The sequence below is a fragment of the Penaeus vannamei genome, chromosome 9 (genome assembly GCF_042767895.1).
Source record: "Penaeus vannamei isolate JL-2024 chromosome 9, ASM4276789v1, whole genome shotgun sequence".
NCBI classification, from domain to species: domain Eukaryota; kingdom Metazoa; phylum Arthropoda; class Malacostraca; order Decapoda; family Penaeidae; genus Penaeus; species Penaeus vannamei.
Genome location: NC_091557.1, coordinates 13,958,724 through 13,975,932, shown reverse-complemented (window position 1 = coordinate 13,975,932; position 17,209 = coordinate 13,958,724). Strand labels below are relative to the sequence as shown.

Sequence of the window (17,209 nt, the reverse complement as noted above, 5' to 3'; positions counted from 1 at the left end):
TCTCTCTCTCTCTCTCTCTCTCTCTCTCTCTCTCTCTCTCTCTCTCTCTCTCTCTCTCTCTCTCTCTCTCTCTCTCTCTTTCTCTCTCTCTCTTTCTCTCTCTCTGCTCGTCTCTCTCTCTCGCCCATTCTCTCTCTCTCTCTCGCCCATTTCTCTCTCTCTCTCTCGCTCACATTCTCTCTCTCTCGCTCATTATCTCTCTCTCGCTCATTCTCTCTCTCTCGCTCATTTCTCTCTCTCCTCGTTCATTCTCTCTCTCTCTCTCGCTCAGTCTCTTTCTCTCGCTCATTCTCTCTCTCGCGCTCATTCTCTCTCTCGCGATTTCATTCTCTCTCTCTCGCTCTCTCTCTCTCTCTCTCTCTCTCTCTCTCTCTCTCTCTCTCTCTCTCTCTCTCTCTCTCTCTCTCTCTCTCTCTCTCTCTTTCTCTCTCTCTCTCTCTCTCTCTCTCTCTCTCTCTCTCTCTCTCTCTCTCTCTCTCTCTCTCTCTCTCTCTCTCTCTCTCTCTCTCTCTCTCTCTCTCTCTCTCTCTCTCTCTCTCTCTCTCTCTCTCTCTCTCTCTCTCTCCAAAACTGCATTTTCAATTAATCATTCGAAGGGTTAATAATTTGAAACAGTTATTTAAGCTACCCCAAACCTCAAAATGTAGAGAAGTGACACACAAGTAAATTGGCTTTTAAATAATGACAACCCGACAATTGCGCAAGTCGACAGTCCTTTTGTTGTTGTGCGCATGCGTGGCCGCAGCCAATCCCGTACCTTGCTTCGCGCTCGCCTTCCCTCGTTCAAACTTCAAAACAAACCACTGCCAGGTAGATGCACAAAGTGTCCTGTGATTACTAATTATTTTAGAAATTTATGGGAGCAACTCGACAGGTAATGTTGACTGCTTGGTTTTTGGTAGTTGAAGGGGAATTGGAGTGTGTTTTTCGTAGAAAAATTAAGAATTGTTGGTAAACACTGATTTAAAACTGGTCAGTGTGAAAGAGTGTCAGGCGCTTTTGTTTAGTTGAGACTTTTTTAAGTTTCATAATGTTGCTGAACATATTCTTCCTATGCTTCGTACTGATTACATATAAGTGTTAAGATGATACTTTCTTTTGAAGTTAAATTCGAGCTGACATTTCTCTAAATATGTATGTATGTATAACTACCATCTGCTTTATTCGTTACCATAGGCAGTCATATGACAAGATTATGTACCTTATTTGGTATGAATTTATCCTAAATCGGGGCCACAATATCTCGTATCTATCATCGTGTAGGTCTATTTTTTATGATAAATCCTGTAGGAAAGACCCTAGAGGGTAGTTACCTTTACTAACTTTAATTTCCTTGGTATTCATCATGCCTCCCTTTCTGTTGAGGCCAAGATGGTGGGGTGTGGGAGCAGTTCCAGTAGCAAACATCCTAAATGTACAAGTTTTTGAGGATATGAGGAATCCATCAGTTAGTAGTATGATAGGGTGTGCAAAGGTATTCCTCTCCTCTCCTCTCCTCTCTTCTCCCTACCTCTTCTCCTCTCTATTCTCCCCCCCCACTTCCTCTCTTCTCCCCCCACCTCCTCTCCTCTCCCCCCCACTTCCTTTCCTCACCTCACCTCTCCCACTTTCTCTCCTCCCCTTTCCCACTTCCTCTCCTCCCCTTTCCCACTTCCTCACCTCCCCTCTCCCACTTCCTCTCCTCCCCTCTCCCACTTCCTCTCCTCCCCTCTCCCACTTTCTCTCCTCCCCTCTCCCACTTTCTCTCCTCCCCTCTCCCACTTTCTCTCCTCCCCTCTCCCACTTTCTCTCCTCCCCTCTCCCACTTTCTCTCATTCCCATCTCCCACTTACTCTCCTCTCCTCTCCCACTCTCACAATTGCATTCATTCACACATACATTTGTATGTGCATGTATTCATGCAAGTGCAGTCTATGTTCACTGACTTGCATATTACTTACTCCTAAACATTCAAACTACATTCGGATTGCATGACATAGTCGGTAATAAGTATTTGATCATTCACAAATCTGATTTCATTATTTGTAATTATAGGTCTGTGTTGACAGTATGTAATTCATTATAAATGTTGTAGAATGATGAGGATAAAGATTAAAATGTGCCCTGATATGTGCTAAGAAGAATTTTTTATTTCTCAGGATGGTAAGTGAAGACAGTAGTGGCAGTAAGGTTATACCCGTACGGGTGGCCGTCAGGGTGCGGCCAATGCTACCTAAGGAGTTGCGTGAGGGCTGTCAAGAATGTATAGATCTTACACCAGGAGAATCACAGGTATGGATGTGAAAGGTTAACTCAGCTGTTCATGAATGAAAATGCTACAACTCTGTAAATTAGACTAGCTACCCATATTTGAAAATCAAAACAGTACAGAGTACAAGATGATGTTATAGATAATAATTATAGCCTTTTTTTTCCAGGTTGTTATACGTGGCACAGAGAAAGCATTCACTTATGACTTTGCATTTTCAAGTGATACTTCTCAGGGCTATGTATATGAATCTGCTGTGAAGAAGGTTGTTCAGAATTTATTTAAAGGTAATTATCTTTCTCATTTGACACTTGAAACTGAGTATTAACACCTGTCATTACTTAAGAAATTATTCCAATTGAAACATCTTGAATAAGAGTCCAGCAGATAAGCGCTTTGAGTGTGAAATTTTTGTTGTTAACAAATTTGATATGACTGAATTTTGCAGGTTACAATGTGACTGTATTAGCATATGGCCAGACTGGTTCAGGCAAAACACACAGTATGGGAACAGCTTACACGCAAGGTATAGAAACAGATGATGAAGCTGGTATCATTCCAAGGGCAGTACGTGATATATTTGAGGGAGTTTCTGAGAAGAAAAATTCTGATTTTCTTGTTAAAGTTTCTTTTATTGAGGTAAGTGCAATTTCTATTTTACAGTTAACTTCATATTTCACTTAAATGTCCGAAAGGAAAATTGTAGTTGTTTACTAGATTAGTTATAAGTATGTTGTTTGTGACAAGCAGGCCAGTATTTTTACAGATTTTCAGTTACTGATATATTAACATAATGACTACTAAGAAAGGGAAACCCCCCAGATAACTGTCATAAGGAAAGGAGAAACTTTCTTTGCAGACAAAAATAACCAGAAATTATGGAAACGTACCAACATGCCTCTCATGGCAATGCTCAGCCTTAACTTGCTATACAGTGAATAACCTATATGGTAACCCTGGATAGACTGTCTTTGTGCATGTATGTTGTAAAGCCATGACCAGTCATTGTCACTCTTTAACTCATTGGATCTGGGGGGACAGTGAAGTCACGTCATGAAAAAAATTGACTGAGGGGCTGGTGACAACATCATCTCATTGTGGAAGAAATATTGCTAAGGAGTTGGTGACAGAAATGTCTCACCATGAGATGTTCTTGCCAAGTGGTGTAACAAGGATGTCTTTTCATGAGTGCACAAAGCACTGGTAGGGAGATTAACTTTGTGGCCCTTCAGGTTGGGAATATTTCATGAGCCACTGCATGATTTCCACTAGTCAGCAAGAGTGGACTGTAAGTTCTGTGAGCCATGCCTGGGAGAGAGCTGTCTCCAGGAAGGATACTATGTCCGTCTGCAGAAACCTATTCTTGTTCACTGCTATTGGTGGTGCAAAGCACATTATAGAAAATTAAAAAAAAATAACACCAGGTTACTTATTATTAGTACTATATCAATGTAAACTGTCTGGAGAGATGTTTTCAGAGTCTTCTCTCTTTTACCATTGCAATAATATAACAAATGACAAATGTAGACCTTTGAAAATAACAAAAATACATAAGCAGAAAAAAGGCTAATAGCATTTCAAAGATGAGGCAAGGTATCCAATGGGTTAAAAAGGTACTGGTTTTAAATACATTTCTCACTTGCTTTTCATCACAAAAGACCAATGTGTATATTCATTAAAATCACATTCCTGATGTGTGTCATGCATTGTATTTTATGATGTACGCACATGAAGTACTCCACTAGGAAAATACCTGTATTTGGTTAGGTTCCTAGGGCAGAGGCCCAGGTGAAGGTAATACAAAGACTAGACAGTGAACAACTAGGAAAACAATACCAGGAGGGGGTGTGGGTCAGAACCCCCAGCTAGAGAAATACAGTGGTCAGGTGATGTTATGAGCTATTTTGCCCATAACCCCAGGAGTCCCTTGAAACTGGTTGGATAGAATAATAGGGACTTCATAAACAATTACTCAGTTGACTGGTGATGATTCCCTGTATTGAATGTGATGATTTTTATCACTTCTATATTTACAGCAAATCCCTTTCATTACTCACAGCTAATAATCTGGTAACTGATGGAATTTTGTTATTTAATAATGTTAATGTATTGATTTATAACCAAGAATTCTGATTTTCAAAATGTGCATCATAACCTGTTAGAGCATAAAGGTTAATTTGATAACTTTGATTATGAAATAAAAGGTAAATACTGACAGATTTGCAAGTGGGAATGATTCATAATTCCTTCACCTCAACAACTATTGGCAATTATTATATACACACATATATATATATATATATATATATATATATATATATATATATATATATATATATATATATATATACATACAATATGGTATAACTATATCTCTACAGTTATATATAGTAAAGAAAAGAATTTCCTGTAGCAAATCTAGTTATTTGTACTTAAGTATATAGAACATTTTTTTTTTCCTTTTCAGTTGTATAAAGAATCCCTTTTTGATCTTCTGACAAACAAAAGCAGAGATGAATGTGTTGTTGACATTCGTGAAGATCCTAGGGGAGGTATAAAAATAGTTGGTCTAACAGAAATCCCTGTGACAACACTAGAAGAGACTATGAAGTGTCTTGAAAGGGTAAGGAGAAATGCTTCTACAAATATTTGAATCATTATCATAAACTTTGCATGTATGAAGTTCTAATTAGTTAAGATTTGTGTAAAAGATGTAATATTTTACATATAAAAAAGGTTAAGTACAAAGATGAAATTGCATTGATATATATATTTTTTTTCTTTAGGGTGCTCAGAACAGAGCTACTGGTGCTACAGCAATGAATGCTCGATCTAGTCGATCTCACGCTATTTTTTCTCTTCATATTGAACAGAAGAATAAAAATGAAAGGTATTTGTAATATAGATTTATTGTGATAATTATTTTAACATCATATAACTATACTTGTGTTATTATGTAAATTATATATAGGTATACATTAATGCTGATTCTGAAATTATTCATTCTCATTCATTCATACATTTTTGGAAATTTGTGTGCATTTTTATATTAACACCTTTATATAACACATGTTTGTGACTTTCTGCTATTTATTTGATCTGTTTACAGTATATGCTGCATATTTGAGTACTACAATTATATAATGTATTTTATTTCCAGTGCAAGCATTATGTGTGCAAAATTCCACTTGGTTGACTTGGCTGGCAGTGAACGTGCAAAAAAGACGGGTGCCACAGGAGAGCGATTCAAAGAGGGTGTCAACATCAATAAAGGTCTCTTAGCTTTAGGGAATGTGATCTCTGCATTATGTGAAGATGGAAACAGGGGCCATGTGCCATACAGAGACTCAAAACTTACACGGTTACTCCAGGGTAAGTGCTTCAGTGCCATATGGAAAGGATTCATTGATTTGAATATGAAATATTTGGACTTGAAATTGTGTAAATATATTGAGAGCTGAAAGCTTTTCATTACGAAGAAAACCTTAAGCTAAAAAAAAACTTCATCTTTGTAAGATTTCATCTTGTATTTGAATTAAACTTCTTTTCCTTTATTTCAGATTCCCTTGGTGGTAATTCTCACACTGTGATGCTGGCCTGTGTATCCCCAGCAGATAGCAATATGGAAGAAACACTTAGCACATTACGTTATGCTGATCGTGCCAGGAAGATCAAAAACAAACCCATTATCAATCGTGATCCACAGGCTGCAGAAATTGCAAAATTGAGGCAGCAGGTATGACAAAAAGAAATTTGCATGCTTGTGTTGGAAATATGCAAATATATTTTGTGTTTCCACAAATTACTTTTTTCTTGACTTCTTAAGTGGAGTTGGTACCCAGCTGATACTCAACTCATTCAAGGATACTATGGTATAAGGACATTACATAGAGTAGAAAATGCTGTCATGCCTTGCTGTAACATAAGTAGATGTAATGTCACAGGGATGGCACATAATGACTGCCTGACATTAAGTCACTCTTATGTGACAAGTATGCAACATTTTATATATTTTACAATAACCCCACACCATAGAAAAAGTGCACCACTCAGCTGCCTTCCTTTTTCCCCAGTCTTTGACTAGGAATGTTTGAGTATTTGATAGCAGACAAATTTGAACACTACTAAGTATACAATTTAAACTTTTCCCTGATTTTATAGGTTCAGCAACTTCAAGTCCAACTTCTTGCTTCTAGCAGTGGGGGTGGAGGATCATCAATTACTTCCAGTGATGAGGTAAGTCTTCAGCTCATTTGTGTTTCAGGATTGTTATTACTGTTTTTTTTTTTTTTTTTTTTCTTTTTTTTTTTTTTTTTTATCTTTCTTTTTTCCCTGAAGAGTGTATCCTTTCTTCAGTCTTATTTTTATTGAAAAGTGTCAAACTTTTCCTTTTGTCCCCCAGATTAAAAGGAAAAGAAAAGGGTAATGTCTGATTTTGTGGGGGTGGGTAATTAAAGTGGAATTAGAATATGTTAGAGAAAACAAATGTGGAAAAATATGGTAAATTACCTATAGGTGTCTTTTTTTGTGTGTGTGTGTGTGTGTATTAGATTACAAGTAATATCATCCATTAGCCTGAATGATAGGCCACCATTCAGCTTGTTATTGTTGTTATTATTTTCATTTTTATTTCTGCAAAATTAAAAAAATAGTTTCCAGATAGACATGATTGTGTATTCAAAGTCATAATTATATTTATTTAAATCCTATTAATATTTACAGCTAAATGCCCTCTTAAGTCAAAATCAGCTCCTTCAGGAGGAAAATGAGAAACTGACACGTGCTTTGCATTCTGCCCTTGATGAGAACACAAACATGGCAGAAAAAGCTTTACTGGTGAGGCTTTCATTTCCAATGTTTTGTAGATATTTGTTAAAATGCCATTTTTATATATTTGAAATTATCTTTCCCAGGTTTTAGTAATTCAGCCTTTCAATATTTTCAGGCTGAGATGGCTCGAGATCGCTTGAAAACCAAATTAGAAGAGCTTCGAGCACAGACTGGTAACACAGTTGAGGTTCTTAACAAAACATTAGATGTAACCCTTAACCCACAATATGAAGATCAGCTCAATCTCATTAAGGATTTGCAAAAGAAAGTTGTCGAACTACAGGTATGTCTTGTTTTTTAATCTGATGAATTGGAAGGCTGATCATAGATGAGAAATAGATGTAGTGAATGTTTGTTTTTATTTGTTAATTATTTTATTTTTTAAAGGTAATTGACCACAATTTACTAAGTACTTTACTTATAAGAAGAATCTTATATTTATCAATATCAGAGTGAGCAGCAGAAGGGTGAGAAGGTGATGATGGAACATGAACTCTCCCGACACAACATCTCGACCAATACCTCTGTTGTCAATTCAGATGAAACTGCAACAGATGCTGCTACTACCGAGGATACGGTTACTGATAACTCACCATCAAAGCATTTTGGCACTGAGTATACTCTACGGCAGGCAAAATTAAATGAGGAATTGCAGGTGTGTATATTCAGTGGTATCACAGCCATAGAAATTATATTAACTTGTTTAAAAACAAATTTGGAGGTGCTACAGTGATTATGGTTGTGGTTGTTTTTAAGAAAAGTGCTTTATTTTCCTAATTTCCCCCCCTCCCCATCATTCTCAGGACTTGAACAGAGCCCTTGCAATGAAAGAAGAACTGATGAGTAAGATGACAACCAATGATACACAGATGGTAGCCATGAAGGTTATTCATGAGAAGGAAAAGAAAGATTTGGAATGTCACATTGAACTCCTGGCAAAGGAGAGAGATGAACTGATGCAACAATTGCGTGCTGTCTCTCACAACCAAGCCAGTGGCAAGTATGTAACTTTATAGCCATTTTCTTGAAAATCTTTGTATGTAAGGGTTTTTTCTTGATATGGTTAGGTTTGATATTGTGATTTAATTAATGATAGGATAAAAGGTAGCAGGATGCAATAGATTAGTGTTGAATATGTAATGTCTCACAGGATTGCTGAACAAAGACGCAAGAGAGTTCAAGAGCTTGAGGGCCAGATATCAACCTTGAAAAAGAAGCAGTTGGAAATGACCAAGATGATTCGTTTGAAGGAACAATCAGAACAAAAAGTATCCAAACTCAATACTGAAATACAGGTTTGTAAATTTTAGGATTGTGCATACTGAACTTCTGTATTCAGTACGTGTTAAGCCCTTACTACAGGGTGGTTCAGAAGTGTTATGATTTGTCACACTATCCTTAGACTAAGTGTGTTGATCTATTAGAGGACTGACGGGATAGTTTCATAAACAATCACTGGTTAAGGCTACGAAATTCAAACACTGTCAAGATTTCCTGAGGTTTTGAATTAAACATTTAATTGTAACTCAAGATGATTTAGGATCTCTTTGGACAGTTTTCATTTTACTGTCATTTTTGTTGTGAAAATGTGTGAATTCTTGGTAAAAGCAAAAAAGTTACTTGTTCTTTGACTGACGCATTTTATACCTATCCCAATTACAGGCTATGAAGGCAACCAGGGTGAAACTGATCCGCCAGATGAAGGAAGACAGTGAAAAGTTCCGTGTATGGAAAGCCCAGAAGGACAAAGAGGTATAGATTATTTAGTTAATGTGTGTTCTATTTCTCAGTTGACCAAGACAGCTGAACACTAATCTAGTGTTTTGGGGTTTGAGGCTCTCTGGTGCCATGTGTGATTAGAACCCCAGCTGTACTTTGATGTAGGCCAACCTTATTTATTTATTTGTTATTCAGTTATACTGTGAATTTGATATCCTGATTATTCTTGTTTCTAGTTTTTGTCTAACTGAGGTTTGCCTAGATTAAAGATGATGAGAGGAAACATTCCTAGTCCTATATTTATGTATTTTGACTTACTAAAACTTCAAATATTCAGTGTTCTGTTTTTCTTATATTTAATCAGTAATTGCTAGAGTCCACTGATTTGGTGACTGATTATTTTAAGACAGTAGTCCTTTTTATATTCATCACAGTAAAACATATATGAGAATTTTACATTGGATGTCTTTCTTTTTTTCTGTTAATAGGTTGCAAAACTCAAAGAAGCTGATCGAAGGAAACAGTATCAGATTGTGAAAATGGAGCGTCTGCACTCAAAACAGCAAAATGTACTAAGGCGTAAAATGGAGGAGGCCATTGCCATTAATAAGAGACTAAAGGTACTTGATACTTCAATCTCTTGTCATTGGTTTGTTCTGTTCAGTGGAGTTTTACTAACAAACCATGTACTGAATAAATTGAATCCTGATTATTGTGAATTTTAGTCAACTCATGTTTTAAGTTGATATTACTCCTGATTAACTTTTATCTTTTGGTATTGTCAGGATGCAATGGCACTCCAAAAGGCAGGTGCTGAGAAGAGAGCAGCTACACGCGAAAACAGTGGTGTTGGAAATCGTGTAAAGTGCGTATTTGTGTTTGTAAACTTTTTTTTTTTTTTTTTTTTTTTTTTTTTTTTTTTTTTTTTTTCCCATAACTTTGTAATAGTTAAGATATAAATTGATTTTGACAGAAATAAACTTCCGGATAGAAAAGTAACTTCTAGTAGTAGTTGCTAGATTAAGTATCAAATACATACATCAGCACTAAAATTGCCATTACTTATTATTATTATTATATATATATATTTTTTTCCCCCCAACAGGAATTGGTTAGAAAGTGAAATAGAAGTTGTAATAGTGAAAAAGCAGGCAAAGCAATCACTGGAAAACTTAATGGATGATAGAAAAACCATTTCAGATCAAATCAACAAAGCTAAGGTAGATGTTATATGCATGATTGCTATTGTTTCTACCTACTTATATGGAGATATTTAAGTATATTCTAGGGTATGAATGTACAAGATAACATTAGTAGCTCATAATTTTCCATTTGTTTTTAGCGCCAGCTAAGAAACGGTCAGTTGTCTCAAGATCTAACAGCTGAACTAGAGACGAAAATTAAAAATCTTGAGAATGACCTTCAACTGCGTACAGCACAGATTAATGATCTCCAGTCAAAGATTATGGATGGTGATGAAGGTAAGCTGTTATATATTTCAAATGAATTCATTTCTTAACCCTGTGTGTGTGGGTATATGTACTATCTACCCTTAATTTTATCACACAGAAATGGCTCCACAGTTGCTCTCATCGAGCAGTTAATTAGTTACTGTTTGTGACCTTACTAATGTCCCAATTGCTTGAATAATCAGGAAAATTGTTTTATTTTTTCATGCTGTCAAAATGGATAGTTGTTATCATTACTGACATGATAATTATAATCTTTCCAAAAATCAAGGAAAAGAATAAACAAGTGACATAGGTACGAATTGTAATTGACTTCTTGGTGAGTAAGCTCTTATGGAACCATCTATAACTCACAGTGGGTAGAGCATATGTGTGATGCCATCCCAACATGATAGGTTAAGGACCATAGTTTGTTTGCTTTGTGTATTTAAATTCCTGTTAGACAGTACTTATCAAAAATGTTTGGAAAACTTACTCACTTTTTTGGCCGATTGAGATCCATATATTCAAAGCCTGTATAGATTGTCATAGGAGTTTCTGCACATCTAAGAATTAGATTAGAGTAACAGTAACCCTACTAAAGGTAGTTTTTTAAATTTTTCTCTTCTTTTTTCTTTCCTTTTTTTCCCTTTCCTTGTTTTTCCTCTCCTCTCCTCCCCTCCCCTCCCCTCCAAGTGTACATTGCAACTTCTTCATTCTCCTATAATTTCATTTTATATCCCCTTCTCCTTTTTATTGAATTTATATTAATTAATGAAGGTACAACATATATTAAACCATTACTAAATGTTATTTTTTGCTTTTTATTCCTTTTCAGATGCTGCTAACAAAAAAAGATTTGACTCAATGCAGAGCATGGTGGAGGCAAAGTATGCTCTCAATTATCTCTTTGAAGTAGCAGCCAATGGGCAAGTGAACACAGCTGCTCGCGAAGCTGACTTAAAGGATCTGCAGGTAAATTATATTGACTGGAAACTTTTGAAGAAAGCTACATTTTTAAAAAGTGACTTCAAGTATGCATTTTTTTTAACTTTTACATTACTAATGTCTTGTTTTCTTTTTAGAGCCAGTATGAAGAGGTAGCTCAGTCCCTTGAGGATATGGAAGTAGAGTTGAAGACACTGAAGGAGTCTCACCAGGCTGAACTTACTCGTATCTCAAGAGAACATGAGGATAAGGTTCTCTTCTTGCTGAGACAAATGCCAAAAGCTGAGGTATGATGATTATTGATTTTGATTTTTTAATTATCTTAGCATCTTAATAAGAGAAGATGGTGTATAATTTGTGGATGTCCTCCATACCATGAGATTTTTGTCAATTACATAACCTACTTGATTCTTGAGTTTACAAAATCATTTCATGATTATTTGCAGGATGAGAGAGAAATGGACAAAGATGAGAATAATGAACAAAGTAAAGATAGTGTACTTATGGAACGACTAAAATTCCAAGAGGCTGAAATTGCCCGCCTATCTGAGCTGTATGAAGAATTACAGGCAAAGAGACAAGAATGTGAAGAACTCAAGAAGCAGCTTACAGTCTCTGCTGTCACTCAGGGCAATCGGGTAAGAAAATTTATGCATCCACAGATTCCTGTGTATTATTCAAATAAATGTGTGCACTTAAAAGATATCGACTCATCACATGGAAATTTTGTATTGAAAAGAATAATTCAATGATAATAAAGACTAGGTTCAACTTTCTAATGATTTTCCAAGACAGTTAACCCTGGTTATTTTTGTCCACTTGTTCCCTCCAACTTTCACTCTGTTTTGCTGCCTGTAGTACCTTCCTGTCCCATGCCATAAAATAAGATTAATTACAAGAAATTTCAAGTTTCTGAGTCGTACATCCCATTATTTACAGTCTTTGTAAAAAAAAAAAAAAAAAAATCTAGTTAGGCACTGAATGAATACTTTAAGATATTTGATATATTTTATCCATTCTTTTCTGTGCAGGTATCTCTAATGCCTAACATTAGCTTAAGTGACCGACGGCGCACATTTGTCAAACCCGGTCCTGTAAAGAAAGCACCCACAGTTGAAATTTTGAGTGAATCTGAGGAGGATACAGATGATGAGGAGGAAGAGGAGAGGAAGGATCCTAATTGGCGCAATACTCCACTGTATAGGAGGATAAAGCGAATAACAGTAAGTTGATTTTGGCAATTTTTGTAGTTCTTTTTAAAAAGTAGCCCTGAAAGTTTTGTGAAATAGAGACTGTTTATGTTTCATGGTATAAAATTTATTTAATTTCTTTTAGGGCAAAAGAAATACTTTTGATGAAGAGGAGGAGGATCAGGAAAATGATAATGGAGCAAAGAGAAAGAGTGGCTCAAAGCGGGATTCTTCAGGAGACATCAGATGTGGATGCAAGGGAGATTGCTCAAAGAAGCTGTGTGCTTGTCGCAAAGGCATGAATGCATGCAGTTTGAAATGCAAATGCAATGTAATGAAATGCAAAAACAGATCAACTCCAGATTCAAGCTTATCAGAAGTAAGTGATTCATTTTAGCATTGTGATACAAAGTATTGGTTTAATTTTTTGCTTATTGTATCTTTCTGCCAAAGCTTATGGTTCTCCAAATTTTTTTTTGGTAAATTTTGCACTGGAGGTATATGTAAAATTTAGCATTTCCTTCCACATCCTATCTTTCTGCACATGGTGTTTTCAGAGGCTTTCTATTCTCTACTGGCAGGAGTTCATTGTTCTATAGGATTTTTAAAAAAGAAAATTACCTCTGCCACGGAAGTTATGTTTTTGGTATTGTTGGTTGGTTAGTTGGTTAATTGGTTGGTTAGGAGGACAACTCAGAAAGTTAAGAACAGATTTTTATTAATTTTTTATCACAAGTGTATCCCCCTCCTTGACAAACCTAGGTTAAAACTTGACCTTCGAAAGACACCCTTTCTCACTCAGTATCCTCCACTCTGCCTCCAGTACAGTTGTCTTTATTTCCTACCTTCTCGCATATTACAACTCTTCAACCTCATTGCCCTTCTTCCCACAGAAGTGCCTCACTCCATACCACCCCTTCCTTCTGTCCCCTGTAACTATGCAGTTCCCACTCATACGAATCTTTTGATCATTCTTTAGCCCAGCCAGGTTGGATTGATTTTTTGTAATTCTCCTGACAGCCCCTTAGTCTGAAAATACTGTCTTCCAATAATGCCTCCAAGAACAAGTAGGCAGAATTTCCTTCTGCAGCTGTCCTGATCCATACGTCACAAAACTGTCAGTTTTTGGCAATCTTTCTGTTCTTGCCTTACGACTAGTAAACTGCATTTCATAAAACCTTCCATCTCCTCTTGCTCAATCCCATTAAATCAGAATCTACACTGTGAAACTGTTCTTGCCCAAATATGTATTGGATACGCTCACCACACATTCCTATCTCATGTTATGATTTGAACCACCTCTATGCTCCACATAGAATGTTACTTTCAGTTCCATACATTCTTGATATCCTGTCCCTGCTTTACAGCAACCTGTACCTCTGATTCTTCTCACTTGTTCTCACTTCCCAGGCCTCCCCATCCTTTACTAGCTCTTCCTTCGACAATGTATTCTCCTTCCTCAGATGCATAAATATCCTCCATTTGATCTAATCACCCTTCTCCCTTAGCTCTTTCCCCTTTTAAAAATCTATACCTGTTACTACATCCCATTAGTTCCCTGCTCTCTACTCATTTCCCTGCCATAGTACCCTTTAGTGCTGTTCAAACTCAAACTTGATACACACATTGCTCTAATTAACTAATTTTCACCCTTTTTGTCACTATACCTTATCATAGTGCTGTATGACCTTGATGTCTAACACATTTGTTTGTTTTTTAACCATTTATCTTTTTAATATTTTATTATTTTTGTACCTTATTTTGTTTTTAAGAATAAATCATGGCTACATTTAGCATCTTTGCAGCAGTTTATTGTTAAACAAGTTAGTATACCTATATGTATTACCTGTTTCAGACGAGCAAGAACGATACTCTTCTGAATTCAACGTTTGAAGTAGGAAGTGTTCCTCTGTCTGAAAATTCTTCCAACAAAAAACCAAGGTAGGTCATTTTGTATCTGAATATACTTTGTTTGTAAATCAGGTATGAATACAAGTATATATATTTAAATTTAGAGAGGTATAGTAAATAAAAAATGTATATGCATATATTATCCCTCACTATCCTTCTTTGTCTGTTACTTAATTACTTATACTTTTTGCCTTCCTTATTTTAGTACTCATTTAGGTGTGCAGTTGTTCTTAGGATGAATTAGGAGTAAATAAAGATGTTATAAATATTTGAAAATTACGTTTTCCTCAGATTTCATCTATATGATGATAAAGAGAAATAGAAGTAGGCATAAAATAGATTGAACACACAGCATCACGATGATTAGGAAATTTATAAAGACACTAGAGTGCATTTACAGTTGCATTTTGGATGACTTGGTATTATCATCATTCTAATTCTTTTTACAGACTAGGAATGAGTTCCACTTACAATGATAGTTCTTCTCAGTCGGATGATGATACTCCAGGGGGCTTAATGAGCATTAAAACCAGGATGGACTTCATGAATTCACCATCCTTGTTTTGAGGAATGTTCCTGTCTTCAAAGACTGTCCATTTTATTTTAGACATTTCAAGTATGTTTGTATAGGTGTGTCATGATGCGGGGATATCAGCAAAAGATGTATGATTGGTTTTATATGAATGCGAGAGGATAGGTCACAGTTCATGAATAGTTCTTACATTATGAATGGAATAACTTGTTTTATACATTTGATAAGAATTGTGGCTTCTCTGTTCTGGGTCCAGTTCATAATCAGATTGTTAAAATACTTAGTGAAAGTTATTATTAATTTTAACACATGCTCTTGTTGAGAAGACCCTTTGCAATTGCATGATTTAAAACTAATGGACAGCCATTTGTATTTTTTAAGTATTTTTTCTGTGACCTTCTGTAATTTATATTATTATTTTTAAATACACAGACTAGTGTTACTTTTGTAAAATATCTTGATATTGTGTTTTATCTCTAAACATTGTCCTAAATTAGGATACTTTGGTGGGTATTGTAGATAGAAAAATTAAAACTATGGAAAAGTTTTTGTTTTACGAAATCTGATGCACTAAAAACCCATTTGGTTTATTAGTTTTTGTTCCATGCAAATGTTTGTGGAACATTTTTTGCATGTTAAATCATTGTTATTATTGCTTTTTTATTAATATTATTTTTATCATTATTATTACTATTATCATCATCATCATCATTAGTACTACTAATGCTACTATAACTACCATGATTATTATTATTAGTTATTATTATTGTTATATTTTCATTTTGTAGTTCTATTTATTCAATGTGTTTTGGAAGATGTATATATTTTTTTATTTGTTGAAAAAATGTGCATAATTGAATACAATAAAACTGATCCAGTCAATAAAGAATAAGCATTTTTTATTTATTTCTTTTATTTTTTCCACATACAATTATACAATAAGGAAATGCTTTTTTCCGTTAAGTCTTTAAATAACAGATGGTAAACATATTGCTGAATAAAACTGCCAGCATTAGTAAGTTATCAATGTCATAAGTAATTAGGAAGAAGGAAAAGGATATGCATCCAATAGCATGTTCTGTTGGGTTCCCTATCTATCTAATATGCTGGTGTTGCTTAATCCAGGGATGGGCATATGTGAAAACTACGGATGAGATTAAAGGGTAATCATTCATACAAATTTCATTTAGGTTAGTGTAAGAGCAACTCAGAGATAGGGCATTGAATACAGCTATCTTATAAAGCAGGAGAAATAGTCATAAACAACGTAAGGATGGCTGCTGCAGCCTCATATTTACCACTGAATGACGAAAATATCCGTGCACATCACAAGTCCATAAAGCCCCAGAGCTCTAAATGTTGCACAAAGTTCTAATAAAGGAGGATACAGGGGACCTTGCCCCCTCCCCCTGCCTAAGAAAGAAATGGAAGGTAGGAAAGGTTAGGTTTGTATTTTTGGGTTTGCATGATTCCCTGGTTTGGGACTCGTCTCTTGAGGATTTTGTCAATCATTGTAACAAATACCTTCATTTGATGAAACCTAGGATCTTCTGTTATTTTTAGATGAATATCAAAGTTTGTCCTTCAAAATAGGTTTTCTTTTTTTGTATAGAAAACATCTTAGGGGTAACTACAATATCAATTATTGCTAATTTGTTCACATGTTTGTTATTCATGGCTTTTGCGAGCAGAAGTGTATATATGATTACATGAAATTGTACATGGATGTTGCAGACAAATTACACTTTTCATTACTTGATAAACGAATGCTCATATGCGCAATGAAGGCATTCTAGCTAAATGTTATTGTTTCACCCCATCAATCCCATGGCCGTTATTATCATGAGGGGGTTTAGGAGACGGAGACCGAGGCCCAGTGTTGGGGATCTCCCCTTCCTTGGGCCACAGCTCTCGACAACTAATTTTGCACGGTCTTTTCTTCTCCCCCTTTCCGTTTCTTTCTTTTCTCCAACCTCTTTTACTATCCACTTTCTAAGGTGTAAGAGCCCTGTTGAAAGGATGACAGGTTGACTTTATGCCAGTCATGAACGGCCTGGAGGAGCCATGTGCACGGTATTCCCCAGGTTGTCTAGCCCTTACCCCTCATAGGGAACCTGAGGGATGAACCGTTTTTCTTCCCAACATTCTCTCGATTCCACGATTCCTGGCTACTCTTTGACCACGATTCTGAACACTACCACCTCCTCAATACCAACTGTCACAGTCCAGGCTAAAACATCCACCCAGGTCATTACTCAAAAAAAAAAAAAAAAAAAAAAAATCCTCTTCTAACATCCTCTACTTCACCTCCTTCCCCCTAAAGCTACTACCCCACCCCCCTTATTACGACTCGGCAGCCTTATTGTCCACTCCTAACCTATTC

General features: G+C 35.9%; 1 protein-coding gene across 2 annotated transcripts; it reads left to right on the top strand.

Annotated features, from left to right (window-relative positions):
- Nucleotides 1-690: 690 nt before the first annotated feature.
- LOC113822033 (chromosome-associated kinesin KIF4-like) lies at nt 691-15,726 on the top strand. Of its 2 annotated transcripts, none has more exons than XM_027374545.2 (26): nt 691-810; nt 2,139-2,271; nt 2,418-2,535; nt 2,697-2,887; nt 4,716-4,871; nt 5,035-5,138; nt 5,409-5,620; nt 5,809-5,984; nt 6,410-6,484; nt 6,971-7,084; nt 7,194-7,361; nt 7,530-7,733; nt 7,882-8,078; nt 8,229-8,373; nt 8,741-8,830; nt 9,286-9,417; nt 9,583-9,662; nt 9,903-10,017; nt 10,140-10,278; nt 11,084-11,220; nt 11,331-11,480; nt 11,640-11,831; nt 12,225-12,416; nt 12,529-12,762; nt 14,239-14,324; nt 14,744-15,726. In XM_027374545.2, exons 2-26 carry the CDS (start codon nt 2,140-2,142, stop codon nt 14,859-14,861), a joined length of 3,657 nt encoding a protein of 1,218 aa, XP_027230346.2. In that variant the 5' UTR covers nt 691-810; nt 2,139; the 3' UTR covers nt 14,862-15,726. The 2 variants fall into 2 exon arrangements, with proteins under 2 accessions (XP_027230346.2, XP_069981451.1); XM_070125350.1 differs by having other exon boundaries at nt 717-874.
- The last annotated feature ends 1,483 nt before the right edge of the window (nt 15,727-17,209 follow it).